The sequence below is a fragment of the Panthera leo genome, chromosome C1, assembly GCF_018350215.1.
Source record: "Panthera leo isolate Ple1 chromosome C1, P.leo_Ple1_pat1.1, whole genome shotgun sequence".
Taxonomy (NCBI): Eukaryota; Metazoa; Chordata; class Mammalia; order Carnivora; family Felidae; genus Panthera; species Panthera leo.
The window spans coordinates 54,870,556-54,895,145 of record NC_056686.1 but is presented as its reverse complement, the minus strand read 5'-3'; the positions used below and the strand labels follow the sequence as shown (position 1 = coordinate 54,895,145).

Below are 24,590 nucleotides of genomic sequence, written 5' to 3'. Positions count from 1 at the left end.
ATCACCTCATAAGATAGATTTCTGCTGGCTTGAATACATACAAAATGGATGAATATGAATGACCATGTTATTAGCAAGAAGAGAATAATAAGAATCAGTCATGGGTTTTTTTTTTGTTAAACAGTTTTAGTCAGTCTGTTATTTTGCAGCTTTACATTTAGTTTTAATTCATAACTGAATTGTGAAGTGGAAAACTTAGAAAAGGATCAGGAAAGCAAAATAAAAAATGATTGGAGCTTTTATAAATAATCCCAGTCTATTAGGAAGCTGGGTTTATGTAGAATTAAAAAAAAGGAAGGTAGAAGCAATTTTAAACATGTGGAAGTATTAATATAGGATCCATCACTGGTAAGTTGTCTTCTTTTCCATACAGACTGTTAGAAGCAAGAAAGGATTTAGATTAGACTTTAAGCAAAGCAAAACAATAAAACTCTTCACAGAGTTGTCAAAAAGACTACTGTACAGAGTTTTTTTGTGGCTTCTTCTTTCCACCGTTCAGAAATGTCTAGATAATGCAAGCCTATGAAACAGATACTGGAAGATAGGAACATTGCTAGATAATTTGATTGGAGCCCATTATTTGTTTCTTAAAGAAAGTAAATCTATGATGATCATGCAAATCCTACTGAAAGATTACCAAAATATGATAATTATTGGAGAAGGCCATGCTGTATTTCTTAAAATTATTGAGTCCTGAGGATTCATCAAAGGAAAGGGAATGACTAATTGACATTTTGTTTTCATCTATACTGGAAGTTAGGAAGAGAAGAGTAACTTAATGTAGACTAGCCCTTCTTACATTTCCACTGCCCCCAGACTTGTCTTAAGTCACCATTATACCCTATCTTACTGCGGCCTGCAAAACCCAGTTTAAAATGTAATACAATTATTTTTTTATTCAGTGGCCAGAACGTATTTATCAGAGTCCATATGGAGTTACTGCTGTGGATTTCTCCATTGGAGCACCTAATCTTTTAGCAGTTGGCTATCACAATGGTACCATTGCAATTTATAATGTACAGAGCAACAGTAATGTTCCTGTTCTGGATAGTAGGTGAGAATCCAAGAATCAGATAAACATATAATATGTGCTTTTTTTAGGGAGAAGTAAAAATTTAATCTAATGTTATCTAATTTTGAGTGAATGTTTATGTTTTGAGAGTGATACCATTATTTTTCACTTAATAATTCCTCTCTAGCTGAAATGCTCTGTCCTAAAATCTGTATGTTCTCTGCCCACCTCACCAACCTTCCTTGACAGTTTGTTTATTCTTAAAAAAAATTTTTTTTAATGTTTACTTATTTTTGAGACAATGCGAGAGACAGAGTCCAAGCAGCGGAGGGGCAGACAGAGGGAGACACAGAATCTGAAGTGGGTTCCAGGCTCCAAGCTGTCAGCCCAGAGCCTGACGTGGGGCTTGTACTCATGAACCGTGAGATCATAACCTGAGCCGAAGTCGGACGCTTAACCGACTGAGCCACTCAGGTGCCCCTACAGTTTGTTTATTCTTTTAAAAGAAAATCAAAAATTTCCCCAGCTTCATTGAGGTACAATTGACAAATAAAAATTGTATATATTTAGGTTCTACAATGTGATTTTTAAAAGGGGTACAATGTAATTATTTAATATGTATACACTGTGAAATGATTACCACAATAAAATTGATTAATATGTGGTGGGAACATTTTGGATCTATTCTCTTAGCAAATTTTGAGTATATAGTACAGTATTGTTAAGTATGAACATCATGCTATATATTAGATCTTTAGAACTTGTTCATCTTCTAACTATAAGTTTGTACCCTTTATTGCTTTGGCACCACCTCCTCCAAGAAGCCTTCCCATTCCTTTCTTTTGTGCGTTTGTCTAGTTATCATAGCACTCATCACGCTGTATATGTATTATTTATATATATATATCTTTCTGAAGAGGCTGTAAGCAACTCGAAGTCAAGGATTAAGTCTTGCCTGTTTATCATCAGCATGTCACATAATATTGAGAATGTAACAGGATTATAGTAAGTGAATAAGAATAAATAAATCAATCAGTGAATGAGTCATACTGAGAAAATTAAAAAAGTTAAAAGTGAAAGATATTGAGTATTGTTAGGTTTTTATAATAGAATAGATACCAATGCGGCAAAAATGAAGTAGTATATTTATATTAGTGTTTTAATAAACTTAGAGCTGAAAATAGGCATCAAAGGAGGGTCTGTAAGCTTAAATTTGAAATTATCTGCATAGTTTTGTAAGCATGGGCCTTTGTGCTTGTTTTACCAAATAATCGAAGTTATCTATGATTTTAAAAAGATTCAGAACCATTGCTTTGGGAGGTTTGCATAAAAAAATCAAGGACTAGGAACAGAGGAACCTATTATCCTGACAGGAAAACAATCACTAATCTGAGAAGTGATTTTAATTCTTCAGAGAAACGTTAAATCAGCCATAGAGAGAATCAAGCCAATGGGCAAGCCTGAAATATAGAAAGGTAAGGTAATTGTTTACTTAAATAAGACTTAAATAATTTATCTACTTAAGCTATGAAAAAAATCCTTATAAAGATGAAGATACTTATTTTCAAAGTGTCCAAAATAAATTAACACAACTTATCTAGGAAAAAGTAAATGAATAGAGTAAGGGAAAGTATATTTTGAAAAGAAAGAAAATATTTGCTTTTGTATTTCTTTTATGGCATTAATATAATTAAAAGTAGTAAAAGTTTCCTTTTATAAGAAATGAAAAAAAACAAAAATATTAGGTGACAAAATGATTGTTTTCCCTGTTTTTCAAAATACTTTTACTAAAGTGAAAGTGAACAATAGGAGCATCATCCCATAAGTAGGTCACAGTGCTCCAGGGAGCTGTCCTTATGACTTATACTCCTGTGCTTTTAAAAATTATGGCAATGATTCTATATTTAGTGCTTTTCCCTGTTTTAGTGAATCACCTCAAAAACATTTGGGACCTGTATGGCAACTACAGTGGATAGAACAAGATCGAGGGACAACAGGGGATGACAAAAGAGAAATACTAGTTTCTATATCAGCAGATGGAAGAATCTCCAAATGGGTTATACGGAAAGGACTGGACTGTCATGGTAAAAAGAATGTATACAAATACACATACGTATCAAATTACCTTTCTCTTATTATGTGCTGACTTAAAATTCCTAGTGAGCCATGAGTAAGAGGTGACAAATTTTCGTTTGGCTACATAAGAAAAAATATTGTACTTGCTCATTGTTTTTCTCATTGGTATTTGCTAGTTTTAAGATAATCACATGCAAAAGATGGCAGAACTCATACTATTATTTGTAGGAGGGACATACATTATTATACAATACTTTTTCATGTATTAAATAAGATATATGTTTTCTTCTTTAAATAAAGATTTGATGCGTTTGAAGCGAACTACTTCTAGCAGCAGCAAAAAAGGAGGGGAAAAAGAAAAGAAAGGTGAAGCTCTGATATCTCGACAGGCCCCTGGAATGTGTTTCGCTTTTCATCCTAAGGTAAATTATTCCAATCCATTATTCACTATTGCAAATGACAACTTCCAATAATTGAAATGTAGTAAGACATAAAGCAAGACAAAGGTTTAGCATGTTAATCAATATAGTGCCTTGTAGGTAAAAATAAAACAAACATAGACATAGCTGCCAAACTAAGGTGGAGAGGCACATTCCAGTTGGCTGTACTGTGTCTTTATCTGCTTTCTAGAGGAAAGGTCTATATTTCTGAGAAACTGTGGAAGGATTCTCTTTACAACTTCAAGTTTAACTTGAGTGCTTTATCATTTTGATAGAAACCGAAACTACCATACAGTCCACTATTTCAATGTGAGTGGTGACTCTCATGATGATGAGGATTAGGAAGAATAGTTAAGTTCATGGTTATCAGGAAGAGAATCAAATCAAAGCACAGTTAATGAAATTCTACTTTTTCTAATTATTTTTATCTGGAAGTACTTTGGAATCAGAAAACTCAGCAACTATGACAAACAAGCATATCCTATATATTTTTCCTTATATGTAACATGATCATCTTTTTTGTGACACCATCATCTATCTAATTATGCAAACCAAAATTTGAGCTCCTACTTTGTTCTACCCTATCAACCAAATGCTATTTAAGTATTATTGTCCTTTTAGTCCAAGCCTACTACTGCTAATGTAGTTCAGGCCTTTACTGCATTTCATGTTTTCCACAGCTGTTGTATTCCAACTGCCTTCACTCTCAAATTCTTGTAATCCACATTTCACCTTGATTCTAGAACAGTGCTTCTCAATGTGGGCAGGGAGGGGAATATTTTATCACCAGGGTATATTTCACAATGTCTTGAGATATTTTTGGTTGTTGCAGCTACAGGAGGTGGGACGTGGGAAGGAATGCTACTGGCATCTAGTAGGCAGAGGCCAGGGATACTGCTAAACATCCTACAGTGCACAAGACAACTATTGCCCTCCTTTGCACAGAAGAAGGGGGAGAAGGGGAAGAGGAAGAAAAGGGGTACTGGGGAAAAAAAAGGAGAGGGGGAAGGGGCAGGAGAAAGGGAAGAAGAAGGGGAAAGAAAAGAAGGGGAAGGGGAAGGGGAGGGGAAGGGACTGGCCCAAAATATCAATGGTGCTGGGTTGAGAAATCCTAGTTTGTTATCCTAGAAATGTCCTTGGTGTGAGGAATTTGAGATGATCATATAGTGTGTAAATAAAGAGTTTACTTCTTTTCTAATCTGGTTACCTTTTCTTTCCTGTTTGTACTGGCTTGAACTTCCAGCACAATGATGAATGGAGGTGGTGAAAACAAACATCCCTCTCTTGTTTCTGATCTTAGGGAGAAAGTGTTCAGTCCTTTTACTATTAAGTATGATGTAAGCTGAGATTTTTTTGTAGATACAATTAATCACATTGAGGAGATCCTATTACTTTACTGTTTGTTGAGAGTTTTATCAGGAATAGATGCTAGGTTTTTGTCAAATGCTTTTTCTACATCTATTGAGATGATATATAGTTTTTCTTTTTAAGTTTGTTAATATGGTGAATAACATTGGTTTTTAAATGTTTATTTCTAAAATAAATTCCACCTGATTGTAATTTATACTTTTAATGTACTGTTGGATTTGATAGGCTTAAATTTTGTTTAGCAGTTTTCATCTTTGCTTATAAGGGATATCTATCTACAGTTTTCTTTTCTTGTGATGTCTTTGTCTGGTTTTGATATTAGGGTAATCCTGTAGAATGAGTTGAAAAGTATTCCCTCTTTACTTTTTTGAAATAATATGTATACAATTAGTATTATTTCTTCATTATGTGTTTGATGGGATTAATAAACTATCTGGGCCTGGAATTTCTTTTAGGAAGGTTTTTAACTTGTAACTAGAAATGCAAATTTTTACTAGATATAGGATTATTATTATTATTATTATTATTATTATCATCTATTTCTTCTTGAGTGCATTTTGATAATTTGTGTCTTTTAAGAAATTTATTTCATCTAAGTTATTAAACTTAGTGGCATCATAATAATTCCTTAGTATTCTTTAATAGATATTAAAATATGTAGTGATGTCACCTCTTTAATTGCTACTGTTGGTAATTTGTGTTTCTTTTTTTCTTTAGTCTGGTAGAAGTTTTTCAGTGCTATTGATCTCAAAGAACCAGCTTTTGATTTCTCTGAATTTCACGATTGTTTTTCTGTTTTCTATAAAACTGATTTCCACTTTGATCTTTATTTTCTTTCTTCTGCTTCGGTTTTATTTGCTCCTCCTTTTCTGGCTTCTTAAGGTGGAATCTGGGATCATTTATTTATGACTTTTCTTCTTTTGATGGAGGCATTTTTGCTATAACTTTTTCTCTAAGTACTGCTTTGGCAGCATCCCACAAATTCTAATATGTTGTATTTTCATTTTCATTCCATTCAGAATACTTTGTAATTTCTCTGATTTCTTTTTTGATTGATGGACTACTTAGTAGCATGTTATTTAGTTTTTAAATATTTGGGGTTTTTCAAGGATCTTTCTGTTTATTGATTTCTAATTTAATTCCATCATGATCAGAGAACAAACTTTTAATAAAAATTAATAAACTGAACCCTTTTAAATTTATTGAAGCCCAGAATGTGACATTTACACATAAGTGTTCCCTGTGCACTTGAGAAAAATGTGTATTCTGCTCTTGTTGGGTGGAGTGTTCTATGAATGACAATCAGGTTAGGTTGGTTGAAGGTGTTCTCCAAGTTGACTATATCCTTGCTGATTTTCTGCCTACCTCTTCCATCAATTATTAACAGAGAGGCATTGAAGTGTCTGGGCATGATTTTGGATTTGTCTTTTTTTTTTTTAACTGTAATTCTATCAGGTTTTGCTTTATGTAGCTTGAAGCTTTGTCTTAAGGATACAAATGTTTAGGATTGTTATGTTCTCTTGATTATTCAACTCTCTTATCATTTTAAAGTGGCCTTATTCATAACTGGTAATATTATTAACACTGAAATAATCTTAGCCCGATATTAATGTAACCACCTCAGCGTTCTTTTAACCAGTGTTAACATGGTTTATTTTTTCTTTTTATTAAGTTTTTATTTAAATTTCAGTTAGTCAACATAGTTTCAGGTATAGAATTTAGTGATTCAACACTTACATACAACACCTGGTGCTAATTACAAGTGCCCTCCTTAATAGCCATCACCTATTTAACCCATCCCCCTACCCATCTCTTCTCTGGAAACCATCAGTTTGTTCTCTATAGTTACAAGTCTGTTTCTTGGTTTTTCTCTCTCTTCCCCAGCCATGTTTGTTTGTTGTGTTTATTAAATCATTTTCCATCCTTTTACATTTAACCTACTTGTATCTCTGTATTTAAAGTACATTTCTTGTTGGTAGCATATAGTTGGGTCTTGCTTTTTTATCCATCTTATAATTTCTGCCTTTTAATTGTGATATTTAGGCCATTTACATTTAGTTTTATTTTGATATGGTTTGGTTTGAGTCTGTCATTTTGCTTCACTAGTTTATTGGTGTTGGTGGGGTGGTGGTATAACATGTCTGGCCTCCTTGCCTGGAGGCCAGACTCTAAAGGGCTATCTCAACTCCAGAGCTTCTTGGAGGTTGGGCTGAGCCTTCTGTTGCAACTGCATCATAGTCAACTTAAATCTCTGCCCGTTATTGTTTCTTTCAAAGAAATTATTCCTGAGAGAACTTCCCAATAAATCTGTTGCATGGAAATCTCAGAGTTTATATACTGACAAGAATAACTCTAGACAGTGACTTTGAAGATCTCTACAGAAAGATAAACAACTTATAAATGGTGTTGGGATAATCATTGTTCATATAAAAATGGAATTAGATACCTACCCCTTCATAAACAAAAAACTTTTAGAAGAAAATATAGGAAAACTTTGCTTTTACCTCAAAATAGGAAAAATTTCTTAAAGCACAAAAAAATGCTAAGTATATAAAAAAGTTATAATACTAACTACATCAAAATGAGAACTTCTGTTTATCAAAAGACGCTAAAAAAGTAAAAGGTAAGCCATACACTTGGAGAAGATATTTGCAACATATGTAATAGACAAAGCATATATAATAGGATATATAAAGAACTTTTATATAAATCAATATGAAAATATTATGAGTAAAATAGTTAAGAGACATGAACAGAAGAGGAAATACAAATGGCCAGTAAACATAAAATGTGCTCAACCTTGTTAATATTCATATAAATGAATTCATATTCATATAAATTCATATACCATTAGGTATAATTTTATACCTAATACAATGGCAAAACTTAAGATTTCTAATGTAACCAACCATTGAAGAGAATATGGATCAAAAGGAACTTCTATATACTGCTGAATGTAAATTGGTTATGCTAGTTTGGGGAAAAATTATACTTTATTGTGTTGTTTAAACTGCTTATAGTCCATGATTTTGTAGTTGCATTCTTAAGTAGTGGTACATGCTAGAACAGTGTGTCTCAAATTTTAATGTACATACACATTATTTAGGGATCTTGTTAAAATGCAGATTCTGATTCAGTAGGTCTGGGGTAGGATCTGAGAGTTGACATCTCTAAAATGCTCCCAGATGATACTGACTCCACATACCCAGGACATAGAGCCTGACTTTCAGACCTTTAGACTATGACTTCACAGTAGGAAATACACTTAAAATCTCTATTTAGTACCTACATATGGAGTTACAAATGCTTAAGACTCCATTTAGTTCAATCTTTCATATCCAGCAAAAAATCATTTCTTCAGCATTATATACATAAATATTATAAAACGATGATAGAAAGTAAAAGACAACAGACAACTATTATCAAGATAGTTTTTCTAGTTTTGGTTCTTAAATTCATTTTAATAGATCTTGAGAGATCTGATTTTATTTTTTGAAGTTAATTTATTTTTGAGATAGAGAGAGAGAGTAGGGGAGGGACAGAAAGAGAGGGAGACAGAGGATCTGAAGCGGGCTCTGCACTGACAGCAGAAAGCCCAATGCGGGGCTCGAACTTATGAACTGTGAGATCATGACCCGAACCAAAGTTGCACCCTTAACCAACTGAGCCTTAACCAACCAACCCAGGTGCCCCGAGGGATCTGATTTTCTATTTAGCACCTTTACTAATATATCACAAGCCAATACATTTTAATTTTTTGTGTTGTAGGATACAAATATCTATTTGGCTGGGACCGAGGAGGGTCATATTCACAAATGTTCTTGTTCGTATAATGAACAATACCTAGAAACCTACAGAGGACATAAGGTTAGTTTAATTATAGTAGGTATGGAAAATTTATCTTTTAATATTTCTGAAAAAAATAGTATTTTTATACACACTACTTTTCACATGCCCTAAATTTACAACTTCAGAGTTAATAGTACGAATTGAATTAAGTACTGTCTTGTATGGAAATCATCAATAACGTGTGGGACATTTTGTTTGGCTTCCAGGTGTTCTTGATTTTTTTCTTGCAAGTTATGGAAGTCACAATTTTTATTTGTTTCTGAAAGACTTTGCTTATGATAACATGCTGATTCCAAAGTAAAATTGTCTCTGGCATATACTTATTTTCTGTATCTTTTGTTCCATTTATGTTTTCTTCATTTTCTCCCTTATTTCTGTTTTTTAAAGTAATCCTTATACTTTTTAAAGTAAATAAGTATAATATGTATTAATATTTAGTTAGTATTGTAACAACTATATTTTTATGTTTCTGTATGGCATTATTTAGGGAAGATTCAATTTATGAGCTTACTCTGAGCTAAAATAATACACAACAATGCATGGTACCTAAATCTTCTAGAAATCTTAGCATTTTTAATTTGTTGGTCAAGTTTAAAGTATGAGATGTTAACTATTACTTACCTATGTATTTTAATTTGTTTTTCTAATTCTAGGGTCCAGTGTATAAAATAGCATGGAATCCATTTTGTCATGATGTGTTCTTAAGCTGTTCTGCAGATTGGGGTGTTATTATATGGCAACAGGAGAATCCCAAGCCATTTTTGAGTTTTTATCCAACTACTTATGTTGTTTATGATGTTGCCTGGTCTCCAAAATCAGCCTATATATTTGCAGCCGCAAACGAGAGCAGAGTAGAGATTTGGCACCTTCACATCAGCACGTAAGTGTTAATATTTTTCCTGGTGATATTTCTCATAGAAGCAGTTCAAACAAAATGATACCTGATAGTTTTGGTATTGGTTAGAGAGAATTGTGGTTACTTTAAAACAAGTAATAATTTACACTGTGAGAGTCCTTTATGAATAAAAGATATAGGCTAGATGCTATATTCATTTTAATTACTTATGTGGTATGTAGTTTTAAAAATATTTAAATGAAAATAGGTTACCTTACTCATATCAAACTTTTACAGGAAGATATAAGATATCATAGCTGCTTTGAATTCTTTTTCATTGCCTTGTTTAGAAGAATGCAGAGAGGCAACTAACTGTGTTTAACTAAAGATTGTTTGCAATAAGACAAAGAAAGGGAACAAAATAATTATTTTTTATAATACTTACTCTCTTACCTTGTTTTAAAATATATTTAAATGGCCATTCATTTAATTAAAAATTTTAATTTAAGGTGTGACACCAAAGTTATTAGAGGGTCATCTAGACCCATGTTTTCTTTTTAAAATGGAAATTTATACAATGCGGGAATAAAGTGTTTAATGATTCTATTTCCTCAGTTGGAAAATACTGTAGATTTTTATGTTAGTTATTAGCAGAAGCATCAGGGCAATATATTTTTGCTTAAAATAAGTGACACAAAATTCAATGGGTTTATTCTTTTTTTTAAAAAGGCTTATTTATTTTGAGAGAGGGAGTGTGTGTAAGCAGAGGAGGAGTGGAGAAAGGGGGAACGAGAATCCAAGCATGCTCCACGCCATCAGCGCAGAGCCTGATGTGGGGCTTGACCTCACAAACCTTGCAATCATGACCTGTCAGATACTTAACCAACTGAGCCACCCAGGTTCCCCTCAAGGGGTTTATTGTTAATGACAATTTTTTTATCCTAGAACTTAATCATATAGTAACTCTAAAATTTTGTCATGGCTTATACTATAAAATAGTTTGAATCCGAAACCAAGGATTATACCACAAAGCAATTTAGTTTTGAGTATGAGATGACTAATGTATAAAATGACGACTTAACTCATCCCACCCCTGATTTTAATTTTTTGGTAAAACGATCACTCATCCCACCTCTGATTTTAATTATTTTTTTTTTTGGTAAAACTGTAGATCTCAGGACATTTCTTTTTTGTGTGTGTGTTTATTTAGTTTTTGAGAGAGAGAGAGAGCGCGCACGCACACACACACGATTGGGGGAGGGGCAGAGAGAGAGAGAGGGAGACACAGAATCAGAAGCAGGCTCCAGGTTCTGAGCTGTCAGCACAGAGCCCGATGCGGGGCTTGAACTCACAGACGGTGAGATCATAACCTGAGCTGAAGTCAGACACTCAACCGACTGAGCCACCCAGGCACCCCAAGGATATTTCTTAAGAAGTATGCAAGTTGCTGCCTTTGGTTTTTTTGTTTTTTGTTTTAGTTTATTTATTTATTTTTGAGAGAGAGAGACAGAGCACAAGTGGGGAAAGGACAGAGAGAGAGAGAGAGACAGAATCTGAAGCAGGCTCTGAGTTGTCAGTGCAGGGCTCAAACCCACGAACAGCAAAACCATGACCTGAGCCAAAGTTGGACACTTAACCCACTGAGCCACCCAGGTGCCCCTGGTTCTGTTGTTTTTTAAGGGTATCAGTGGATTGCTTTGGATGACAGGGAATTTAAAAAGTTCTTGTTCAAAATATTCTTTTATATTCCAGAGGTTCATTTGGGTCAAAATATCCTTCTATTAAAAGACATTAAAATACAACTTAAGAAGTTGTATTACTCAGGGTTCTCCAGAGAAACAGTAGCAATAAAAAGAGAGAAAGAGAGGGGCGCCTGGGTGGCTTGGTCGGTTAAGTGTCCGACTTCGGCTCAGGTCACGATCTCGCGGTCCGTGAGTTCGAGCCCCGCGTCGGGCTCTGTGCGGACAGCTCAGAGCCTGGAGCCTGTTTCAGATTCTGTGTCTCCCTCTCTCTGTGACCCTCCCCCGTTCATGCTCTGTCTCTCTCTGTCTCAAAAATAAATAAACGTTAAAAAAAAAAAAAATTAAAAAAAAAAAAAAAAAAAAAGAGAGAAAGAGATTTACTTTAAGCAATTGGCTCACATGATTGTGGGGCCTGGCAAGTGCCAAGTCTGAACTATAGGCTGGTGGGCTAGAATTTCCATCAGGAAATTCCATCTTGCAATTCCGTCAGTCCATCTTGCAATCTTGAGTCTGAAGGCAGTCTGGAAGCAGAATATTATTCTACTTTGGGGAACTCAGTCTTTTCTCTTAAGGTCTTCAACACATTGGATAAGGTCTGCCTACATTATGGAGCATAATGTGCTTTATTCAGATTCTACTCACCTGAATGTTTATCACAACTAAACAAAATACCTTCACAGCAAAGTGTAGACTGGTGTTTGACCTTGTAAACAACTGAGTACCATAGCCTAGCCAAGTAAGTACATAAAGTTAACCAGCACAGGAGTTTAAATTTATGAGTTCGCATCTTTTTTTTTTTTAAGCTTATTTATTTATTTTGCAGAGAGAGAGAGAGAGCATGAACAGGGGAGAGATGGAGAGAGGAGAGAGAGACAATCTTAAGCAGGCTCCACGTTCAGCATGCAGCCTGACACAGGGCTTGATCCCACAACCATGAGACCATGACCTGAGCCAAAAGCAAGAGTCGGATGCTCAACTGACTGAGCCATTCAGGCGCCCCATGAGTTCACAACTTAATTGTGACTTGCTTGAATTTATTTAGTCGAAATTTGTTCACTAAAGAAGTGAAAGTTTTGACTGAATAAGGAGTAGAGAAACAGTTATTTTGACTTTGGAAATTTACTTAAAAAGTTTATTTTTGTTTTGTTTTTGTCACATGAAATCACAAAAAAATATCTCAGACTTTTCTTAATCTGTATATAAGAATATATTAACAACAAATACATTTACAAATAAAATATTTTATTACAGTTTGGATCCTCTGATTGTGCATGTTGCTAACCCCGGAATCAAGTTCACAACTGTCCTCTTTGCCAAACAAACAGATTGCCTTCTGGTGGGTGACAGTGATGGACAGGTTGGTGTGTATGAACTGAGAAATATGCCTGCTGCTTTGAATTCTGGCCGGGTAAGACTCAAGAATCAAAATTCTATGTCATTTAATAATTTCAGTTATAATTTTGTGTCATACAAGGAATTTACATTTCTTAGATATCTTAAGCGTGGTGCAATGGAAAGAACATAAATCCCAGGAGTTGTTAGCTACTAGCATGGTATCTACTAGGCTTATTTTCTTTGAGCCTCATGTTTTTTCTCTGTAATATGAATACAATAATGTTGTAGCATAATAATTGTAAATGTTATATGGAATAACTTAAAATTGTGCTTAATATACTGTTGGGATTTAATAATTGTTGAATATAGCTGAAGAAGTTTACTGCAAATATTCAAAGACTTTTACAAGAAATTATAATATTTTAGATATTATCCAATGTTCCCAAAATAGGCATTTGTTTTTGTTTCTGTAGTGTTATCCTATTCCCTTACTCTGATACTCAAAACTAAAAGGCAACTGATGGAAAGGGAGAAGATATTTGCCTATGACATATTGGTTAAAGGGTTAATATCCAAAATCTATAAAGAACTTATCAAACTCAACACCCACAAAACAAATAATCCAGTGAAGAAATGGGCAGAAGACATGAACAGACACTTCTCCAAAGAAGACATCCAGATGGCTAACAGACACATGAAAAGATCCTCAACATCACTCATCATCAGGGAAATATAAATCAAAACCACAATGAGATACCACCTCACACCTGTCAGAATGGCTAAAATTAACAACTCAGGCAACAACAGATGTTGATGAGGATGTGGAGAAAAGGGAAAACATTTGCACTGCTGGTGGGAATGCAAACTGGTGCACTCTGGAAAACAGTATGTTGGTTCCTCAAAAAATTAAAAATAAAAGTACCCTACGACCCAGCAATTGAACTACTAGGTATTTATCCAAAGGATACAAAAATATTGATTTGAAGGGACACATGCACCCCAATGTTTATAGCAGCACTATCAATAATAACCAAATTATGGAAAGAATCCAAATGTGCATCGACTGATGAATGAATAAAAAAGATGTGGTATGCGCGCGCGCACACACACACACACACACACACACACACACACACTGGAATATTAGAGATGAAAAAAAACGAAATCTTGCCATTTGCAACAACGTGGATAGAATTAGAATGTATTATGCTAAGTAAAAGAAGTCAGTCAGAGAAAGACAAATATCATATGATTTCACTCATATGTAGAATTTAAGAAACAAAACAGATACACATAGGGAAAAGGAAGGAAAAATAAAAGAGGGAAGCAAACAGTAAGAGACTTTTAAATACAGAGAACAAACTGAGGGTTGCTAGATGGGGGTGGGCTAAATGGGTTATGGGCATTAAGGAGGGAACTTGTTGGGATGAGCACTAGGTGTTACATGTAAGTGATGAATCACTAAATTCTACTCCTGAAATCATTATTACACTATATGTTAACTAGCTTGGATTTAAATTTTTAAAAAAGGGAAAAAAATTAAAGAAAAAAGAAAAACAATATGAAAACTTTGTTGTAAAACTTTAACAAGCAATCAGTATCACTAGATTATTATTATCACTACCTATTATTTTTAAGGTAGCTTTTCAATTTTTTATTTTTAAAGTTTAAATATTATTTTATGGAGTAATCTGGTATATATTACCATGAATATGATAAACAAGTTAAAATATTAAAATATGCATGAATCAATAAGGAAAAAACACTTGGGGCACCTGGGTGGCTCAGTCAGTTAAGCGTTTGACTTCAGCTCAGGTCATGACTTGCAGACTGTGAGTTCAAGCCCCGCGTCACACTCTGTGCTGTACAGCTCCAAACCTGGAGCCTGCTTGGGATTCTGTGTCTCCCTCTCTCTGCCCCTCCCCTGCTCATGCCTCTGTGTCTCTCTTTCTCTCAAAAGTAAATAAATGTTAAAAAAATAAAAATAAAGGGGCGCTTGGGTGGCTTAACTGGTTGAGCATCCGACTTCAGCTCAGGTCATGATCTCACAGTTCGTGGGTTCAAGCCCCGCATCAGGCTCTGTGCTGACAGTTCAGAGCCTGGAGCCTGCTTCAGATTCTGTGTCTCCACTCTCCCTCTCTGCCTCTTCCCCGCTCGTGCCTTCTCTGTTTCTGTCTCTCAAAAATAAATAAACATTAAAAAAATAAATAAAAATAAGAAAAATAAGGCAAAAACACTGAGACTACAATAGAAGACTGGGTAATAGTCAGGAACAGTTCATTCACAAAAAAACGACTAGTAAATATATTTTAAAATTAAACCTCATTTATAAATGAAGAAATAAAAATGTATTACCTTAAATTAAAATGTGATCACATTCTCATATACGAAATTAACAAAGTTTTTTTTTTTATATTTAATAGGTGTACTCAGTACTAGCAAACATTTGATAAAACAGTTTTTCTCTTATACAGAAAAATGTTGGAGTAGAATTTGGTATAACTTCTTTGGAAGCAATTTGGCAATCTGAACCAAGACTGTCATGCTTCTGGAATTCTATTCTATAGAAATATTCATAAAGGCAATCAAATAAATTAATTATAGCATAATTTGTAATGGGATAAGAAAAGAAAAAGAAAATAATCTAAATATGCAACCAGATGGAAATGTGGCCAGGAAAGTCAGCAGTGTTGATTATATTTGGGTCACATACTGTAGCAAGTGGAGTTTTATCCCAACTATATAGACTGTAAATGTTAGATAGATAGATAGATAGATAGATAGATAGATAGATAGATAGACAGATAGATGCTTGCTTAGGACTTTGTATTTGTCATTTCTCCTATCTAACATCCAGAGTTTGATCTTCTCGGTACTTCAAGTTTTTGCTCAAATATCAGTCACTATCTGCGTGAAATCTTCCTGGATACCTTATTTAAAATTGAATCTCTACTCTCACCTACACTTCTTATCTCGTACTTTTCCATGACTTATTTTTCGTAATATTTATCTTTGAATATACCATATTCTTTATTGATTTATTTTGTTAATTGCCTGTCTCCCACAGGTAGGACATAAGCCACATGTAAATAGTGAATTTTGTCTCTTTTGTTCATAAAAACATAAAGCTTCTTTTTCTAAAATGCATGTTTCCTTACATCATAATTTTAGTCTGTTCTGAGAAATGCAACATTAATGGCTTATTTTTTCATGATGTAAACATTTTAATATTTTTAATTTCTCTCATATTCACTGAGTATATAATACCTTTTAGGGTACTGAGATGTTTATGCCCACACTTGTTTATGATATACAGCTCAACAGCCAGAAGGAACTAGAGAATTCTATTCTTTATTCAAGTCTTTCAAAAACATTAAAATGGATCAAAATATATAGTTAATAGTAATCTTTTTCTTCTTTACTTATCCCTCAAATCCTAAATGTAGCATCAAGGCCTAAATCCATTGCTTTCTATCCCTGTAATCATCAGTTCCATCCCACAAAAGCTCTAAGAACTCGTCCACAAATTCTAAATTGGGGCAGTGGGGAGAGGGAGTTGCATTATTTAAAAATCTTTGTTGGTGTGTATTGGGTTGGTGGTAGCAAAGAAACATGAGCATTAGCATGTTGATTCTTTTTATCACATATGTCTATAGTACCTGTTAAAGATGACAATAATTCATCAATATAAACTATAATATTTTGTATACATGTCTTTCTTAGTAGTTTGAGCTACTTGGAAACTTGTATATTTAAGTACTAGCACAGGGCTAGCACATGATAGGTACTAAGCAAATATTGAAAAATGAACAAACACACTTAGACCCAAAAGACACATGGTTTCTAAGAAAGGAACAATATATGCACACAAATATAATCAAGTCATAAAGACCAAAATAACAAAGAAACTCCTATAGAAGCACAGAGTAGGAAAATTGACTTTTGAAAGGAGAATGGGAAGAAAGAAAGGAAAACATAGGTGAATACTTTGGGGAAGACTTTCACACAGGAGATTAAATTTTAACTGTGTTTTGAAGGATTAGAAATTTTCTTTGCAGGGGCACCTGGGTGGCTCAGTTGGTTAACTGACCGACTCATGGTTTCGGTTCAGGTGATGATCTCGTGAGATCCACCCCTGCATCAGGATCTGTGTTGACAGCATGGAACCTGCTTGAGATTCTCTCTTTCCTTCTCTGTCTGGCCCTCCCCTGCTCGTGGTCTCTCTCTCAAAATAAATAAATAAACTTAAAAAAAAAGGAAATTTTCCTTGCAGATAAGCGAGTAGAGCTGTTATTTCAGAGTGAGGGAAAGGCCTGAGCAAAGATACAGAATTAGAAAGGTCCATGACATTTTGAGGAAATAGTGAGTAGACTTTTTTGACTGGTAAAGAGATTGCTTGAGAGAAAAGTGGCAAAAGGGCCTGTTGGGTCATTTGCCATGATCCGGAATTTGATCCTTATTTTCTAGAAAATAGAAAGCCATTCCCTATCTCACATTTTGTACAATGGTGAACTCCAAATGAATTAAAGACTGAAAAATAAAACAAACCACTAGAAGAAAATGTAGAATAATGTCTTAATGATCTAGAGACAAAGACAGATTTTAAAAAGACCAAAAAAAAAATCTCCTAATTTTTTTCATGTTTTTCCTGTTTCCTTATCTGGGTATAATTTTGGTACCAGAATCAAAGGTTGTTAGAAACATTAAAATAGTTAATAGGTACAAAGTGGTTAGAACTGGTACTGGGACATAGTAAGTTCTCAATAAACCTCAAATATTTTTTTCTATGACTATTATGTCAAAATTAACACTTTTTGTTCAGGATTCCATATGCTAAGTTAAAAGAAACATATTAGAAGAAGAAATTTCTAAGATTATAAGAGACATAATGTCCAGTATGTATAAATAACCCCTATTAAACAATAAGAGCAATTCAATGTTTTGAATGGGCAAATGTATAAAATACTAAATCATAGAAAAACTGGAATATTAATTCTCTCTAGAAATGGAGAAATATACAATTGAAATTATACAAGATATCAGTTCAAATTGATTGGATTTACAAAAATGAAAATATTAGCCAGTATTAAGTATTAGCAAAGTTGTAGGGAAATAGGAGCTCTTATGCAAGGGTCATGGGAATATGAATTAGCATAGCCTCTTTTTTTAATGTTTTATTTTATTAATTTTTTTTTTTGAGAGAGAGAGAGTGTGAGAGGTGGGAGACACAGAGAGAGAGCAAGACACAGAATCTGAAGCAGGCTCCAGGCTCTGAGCTGTCAGCACAAAGCCCGATGCAGGGCTCAAACTCAGGAACTGCGAGATCACGACCTGAGCCAAAGTTGGACACTTAACCGACTGAGCCACCCAGGTGCCCCTAGCATAGCCTCTTTGGAGAGAGATTCAGTAAAACTTAGAATTCAAATACCATACAAGGCAGTGATACCATAGAGAATGTCTTGCACATGTTTATTTGGACACACGTATAAGGTATCAATGTGAATTCTTTCTTCCTTTTTTCCTTTGTCTTTAATGTTTCTTTTGTACGTAGAGATGATTATTCAGTCAACTTTTGCTTAAAATGTTCACATTCAAATGTGCTATAAAGTTTTTTTAAAAATCTTAGTTTACCTGAAGTTTTCCTGAAGTTCTTACATTTAGAGAATACATTTTATTATTCTGTTTATAAGTCTAGCAGATTTTTTAATATGAAATTTATTGTCAGATTGGTTTTAAGTCTAGCAAATTTTAATATGCACTTTCAATAAGCTTTGTAACAAATTTCTTTAAATCCTCTAAATTTACTTTATAAATTTAATATAGTGTTTTAAGTACTCCAATCATCTTATGGACAAACAAATCTGATACTTAAGGAATTCTTATTAATTTAATAAATTTTAAATGTTGAATATGATGAATCTTAAATTTTCTTAAATGTTCCAATGCTTTTTATAAATGAATAGTATTTCAATCTATGATTACAAGTCTAAATCAATTACCCAATTACACATTTAAATTAGAATCACAAATTTATTTGCTAGACAATCTAATAATAGTGAATACTCTTACATATAATGAATATTTAAAATACCAAATATATACAAGTTCCTTAATACAAAAATATTAAAATTATAGGTTTGATTTGCTGCATTATTTCTATACACAACTCTTATTCTTCTCAGGGTAAAAATAGGTTTTCCAATAAAGAAACAAATAAAGCATCCCAAGTAGTTTTGGAGATGATTTTCTCAACTGGCTGACATGCATATTGACTGGACATTTAAGGAGATGTTTCTAACTACTTTGGTGCCAGGCTGAGCCCTGCTTTATAGTTTATTTGTCCATGCCCTCCGTATGGAATGGTCTCAGAGCCCATGTCTCCTGAAGTCTACTTACCTATTACCCATGTCCTCTATCTTCTCATGGAAGTCTGCAACCCTGAATGTGCTGCTGCATCACTTTATTGATTTCAAGTTATTTATTTACTGTGTCATTAACTCTAAGTTACTATACTTTTCCTATCTGGTAACATTACAGTCTTTATAGATGTTTAAATGTTATGTTTGGATTCTATGTATCTCCCAGGGTTTTTGTTTAATTTGTTAGTAGTGGTCTGAAAGACATGTTCATAACAGCCTTGTTTCTATAGTGATAAATTGGAGACAACCTAAATGATCATCAGTGAAACACTGGATAAATAAAATATGGCACATTCACATGAGTCACTGTAATACAGAAGTTTAAATAATATGTACTTAAAAGTCTCAATATGACAAATTTTGAATAAATCTTTAAAAATGTGTTAAGTGATAAAAGTAAACTGGAGAAAGATAAGTACAGTATGTTATGATTTATGTAAGATTATTTAAACACAAGTATAAAAGCTGTGTTCTTAGTGGATGTATTTATAGTTAGTAAAAGTATGGAATATAGATTGGAATATAGAAGAAAAAGATTTCATTTTGGTGTTTGATTTGAATTGATGAGAGACATCTTTTTCCTTTTCAAGTTTTTAAATTTAAATTCCAGTTAGTTAAATACACTGTAATATTAGTTTCAGGTGTAGAATTTAGTGATTCAGCACATCCCTATAACACCTGGTGCTCATCACAAGTTCGCTCCTTAATCCCCATGGCCTATTTAACCCATCCCCACTCATCTCCCCTCTGGTAACCATCAGTTTGTTCTTCATAATTAAGAGTCTGTTTCTTGGTTTGCCTCTCTCTTATTTTCCTCTGTGCTTGTTTGTTTTGTTTCTTAAATTCCACATATGAGTGAAATCATATGGTATTTGTTTTTCTCTGACTGACTTATTTCACTTAGCATAATCCTTTCTAGCTCTATCCATATTGTTACAAATGGCAAGATTTTCTTCTTTTTTATGCACACTTGTGCAGCCACTCTGGAAAACAGTATGGAGGTTCACTCAGAAATGAACCCTACGATCCAACAATTGCACTACTAGGTATTTACCCAAAGAAAACAAAAATTTGAAGGGATACATGCACCCAATGTTTATAGCAACATTATCTACAATAGCCCAATTATAGAAACAGCCCAAATGTCCATTGACTGATGAATGGATAAAGAAGATGTGGTGTACACACACACACACACACACACACACACACGAGACATCTTTTATTTTGAGCAGTATGCTTTGCAAGCAGAAGGCTAAGTTGAGAGTCTGAACATTTTTGACAAACATTTGTGTGTGTGTGTGTGTGTGTGTGTGTGTGTGTGTGTGTGTGTGTGTTAATGATTTCAGTGCTGGTGAGCAAAATTTTCTTGTAAGAAATATATTCCATACATTAATAAATAAATACAGTTTTCTAATACAAATATGTCTTTCATGCTTTTGGTCATGATATTTTAAAACTTCAGTGTTATTCTTCTAGGAGATTCAAGAAAAACCTATTAATCAGATTTTATGTTACTTACTGACAAACTCAAGCTTACCTGATACACCTCTTCCTGAACTTTTCAGAGAATTATAATGACATAGTAATTTGAAGTCTCAAAGTAATTAATGTCAAACCATTATTTCCTATTAAGATATCTTATCAAGTAACATTATGGCCTATAATTTCTCCATTAATTTTAACCAAGAGTGAATTAAAATTTTGGAAGGCTTATGTTTTCATTCTATAGGAAAGGTGTACACCAAATTTATAATAAAGACTGCCTCTGAGAAGTGAAGGATGCAGGAATAGAAGAATTAGGGATAGGTACCAAGGGGACTTCAACAGGGATACGTGTTTTACAAAGGCAAAGTACCAGATAACACTTGCACCAAGTGTGCTGGAGCAGGGCCCATTGGAGAAAACCCATGGAGATATTCCAAGGACCATGGTATACGTATAGAAAGAACCATGACTCCCGCTCACCTCCACATTGTTCGGCACCCACTGTGGCCTTACACAGCAAGAGAAGAACTTTGATCCTAGGGCTGTGCATGTTTTAAGTTAAATAATTTCTGAAACTCTGGCAGCCCCCTGATGTGTCCAAGGACCAGAATATTATTGTGATATGACACAGTAGGACATTGGCTCCTGCCCTGTCCTACCAACCAGGGTATGTGGTTTAGGGTAATATCAGCCTGATGCCTGGTGTAAACAGGGGTATAGGGTCCAAGCTTTGCAATGGTAACTTTGTGATGTAGCCAGCTGCCAACGGGACTTACCACCACCTTAGCATTATTGTTTGTTGAAGCACCACCTCCTCTTCTGGTGTGATGTGGTTGGTTGCTGGGGGCCTCAGTCTTGTGTCGAACAGAATTATAGTTTAAATACTTGGCAGAAGCTAATTCCAGTGGGACATTGCACAAAGTGACTTGTTTTGTTTTGTTTTCTGGAGGCAGCCTATGGAGAATCACTCCTGGATACTATTTCCATTCTTATGTTTCAGTATATAAATGTTTGCCATCTCTTTCTCTGTACTTTGGGTATTTACATATAGACTCTTCATTCATTCAACAAACATCTACTGAGTATGGACTATGTGACAGGGTCTGTTTTGGGTGCTAAGAATTTAACAGTGAATAAATTAGAGTGGTGATCTGCTGTGTTAGCCCAAGTGAAAGACTGAAGTAGAAAGAGATGGATTTGAGAAGCAGCTTGGCAACTGATTTTGTGTCAGGACCTGAAGAATGGGGAATGTCATCCTTAGTATAGGCTAAAAGACAGGACTGACTTATGTAATATGATCTAAGGTGTTTATAACTATTTAGAGTTTTGTAAAACTCTTTTATATACATTAGTTCATTCAACTCTTGAAATAATTTTTAGAAGTGGTTGTTGATATTTCTATTATGCATTCAAGGAAACTAAGATTCCCAGATATTAGTGACTTTTTTAAGATCACCTTTACTGTGAAAGGTGAGAAAATTCTGGTCTTCTGCTTCCAACTCCCAACTTTTCACAATATCTTTGTATTATGTTATATTATATTATATTATATTATATTATATTATATTATTTGTTGTTTCACGTTGTTTTTAAATATTATTTTCACCTAATCTGAAGGAATTACACGACTTTATTTTTCTTAAGTTAATTTACTTATTTTGAGAGAAACAGGTAAGGGGCAGAGAGACAGGGAGAGACAGAATCCCAAGCAGGCTCCATGCCATCAGCTCAGAGCCCAGTGTGGGCCTCAAACTCAGGAACTATGAGATCATGACCTGAGTCAACATCAAGAGTCAGATGCTTAACCAACTGAGCCACCCAGCGCCCCTATTGTTTCAAGTTTTTATTTAAATTCCAGGTGGTTAACATAGAGTGTAATATTAGTTTTATGTGTAGAATTTAATTCACAGCATCTTTCTTAAAAACTCACCTACCGGGGCGCCTGGGTGGCCCAGTCGGTTGGGCGGCCGACTTCGGCTCAGGTCATGATCTCGCGGTCCGTGAGTTCGAGCCCCACGTCGGGCTCTGTGCTGACAGCTCGGAGCCTGGAGCCTGTTTCAGATTCTGTGTCTCCCTCTCTCTGACCCTCCCCCGTTCATGGTCTGTCTCTCTCTGTCTCAAAAATAAATAAACGTTAAAAAAACAAATTAAAAAAAACCTACCATCTTTGGTTTCATCCTCTTACAGATTATTATTTTACCCCTTTAGTGTAAGATTGTTATTATTAAATTAAATACAAAATCCACATTGGAATTCAGGTCTTCAGCTGTCTCTAAATCAAGCACTATAGGTCAGGAAAGAGTTTAAGATATCATTAAGATCACAAGCTATTTTACAGATGAGAAAACTGAGGCTTACATATTAAGGCTACACAGGAGCTGCCAAAATTGTCGCTTAACTGAATCCTTATTGTTGATCAAACTTCTTTAAAAGAGTCCTCCATTGGAAAAAGTAGGTTTATACTAGGAAGTAACCGTTACTATTTAAACTTACCTTGGTTTGTTTCCTTTTTACGATCTTATTGGATGCTCTTTATATGTATCACTAACTTATAAATTTCAAATAGCATTTTAAAGACTCCTTTACCTCTTAATTTATATTTTATTGCATTGTAATTGTTTCGCTTTTTCTTTTCAGGGAGATGTAATAGATATTTTGATTGGATCCAAGTCAAAACAACCAGGATAATTCATCATTACTAATACCTTCCCTTGTTGCTGTTTAAAGAAAAAGAAACAGTGTTTAATATCCAATAGTCCAATTTGTATGCAGTAAGCTGGGATTTTGATGTTAGAAAATGACATTTGATGTAGAACTTACATTTCAACTTAACATAAACTTAATAAACTTTTATTTCAGAGATATGTGATCTAGGCTTAATTGTAAGAGTTTTTTTGGGATTTTCTTAATGTTTTTAGTCATATTCCAAGTACATATAACCACATATGTGTACTTACAAAATCTCCAAATAGGTTAGAAAATTATTCCATTGGAAGCAAAACTTTGAAATTATTAGAATTACTTAAACCAAAATCTTTACAAGATGAAGTTTCATAGAATTTCAGGTCTGCTTTCCAAGATCTGTTTTCTAAAGTTTATGAATTATGCATGTGTTAGTGTTAGGAGAATACTGGATTTTCACACCCAACTTCATTTACGTTATATTTTTTATGTTTTCACACCCAACTTTAAATCAGAATTTTATCCTCTTAGATTTGCGAGTGGAAGCTATTGAACTTTGTTAGACTATCTGACAAGCAAACAACATGACAGCAAATGTCAAAATTGCATCGTTTAGCCAGCAGGCATCACACTCCCAATTCAGTGAGAAGAGTTAGTCTGGGACACATCAGGGCACCCTCCTCTGCATGCCCCAAATTGGCTCTGGGTTTTAAGCCCAGACTTAAGTGGGCCCAGAGAGAAAATAGAGAGTCCTTGATCTATAGTTGGCATCAGAATGTTATCTTATGAAGGGTTCTAGAGCTAGCTTGTAGAAATAGGAGAGTGGGAGGTAACAACTCCTCCAAACAGATTGCTAACAGCCTATTCCGTGCTGTTTGCTAGAACAAGTCCTGCGTTTTGTTAACCGAGGCCATAGGACAGTATGGCCTGTTTTATAAAGCATTCTAAGTGGAGAGGAGAGGCATCTGAAACTCACTAAAATCTCTGAAAAAAAAAAAAAGTGTGTATAAAACTAAGAATGGAGTCTGTGCAACCGTAGAAACTGCCTTTTTAAAGTATCCACTTCTTTCCACCTTCTATTTCTTTGGAGCCATCCTTTACATAAAAGCAAGGTAATTATTGGGTGGAGTGAGAGCTTAGGTCAGGTAATAACAATAATAAGTTTCCTGCTGATGTAAACCATTGTGGTTCTTCTCTTTGTCCTTCTGAAAAGTTGGACTTCCCATAACACTCTGTACCAAAATAAAAACTTGATTCAACTGAAAAAATATGTTTCTTTGTGTTATGTATTTTTGACCTTTCAAACATTTTCGCATATTCTACCTTTGTTGTTCATCAAGCCTA

General features: G+C 34.3%; 1 protein-coding gene across 1 annotated transcript in view; it reads left to right on the top strand.

The window, feature by feature from the left end:
- Nucleotides 1–24,298, top strand: part of DNAI4 (dynein axonemal intermediate chain 4) — a 93,376-nt gene extending 69,078 nt beyond the window's left edge. Inside the window, 7 exon segments of the mRNA XM_042952056.1 lie at nt 903–1,054; nt 2,939–3,096; nt 3,389–3,510; nt 8,665–8,763; nt 9,399–9,625; nt 12,574–12,730; nt 23,202–24,298. Coding sequence (XP_042807990.1) covers nt 903–1,054; nt 2,939–3,096; nt 3,389–3,510; nt 8,665–8,763; nt 9,399–9,625; nt 12,574–12,730; nt 23,202–23,252 — 966 coding nt within the window. The 3' untranslated portion in view covers nt 23,253–24,298.
- The last annotated feature ends 292 nt before the right edge of the window (nt 24,299–24,590 follow it).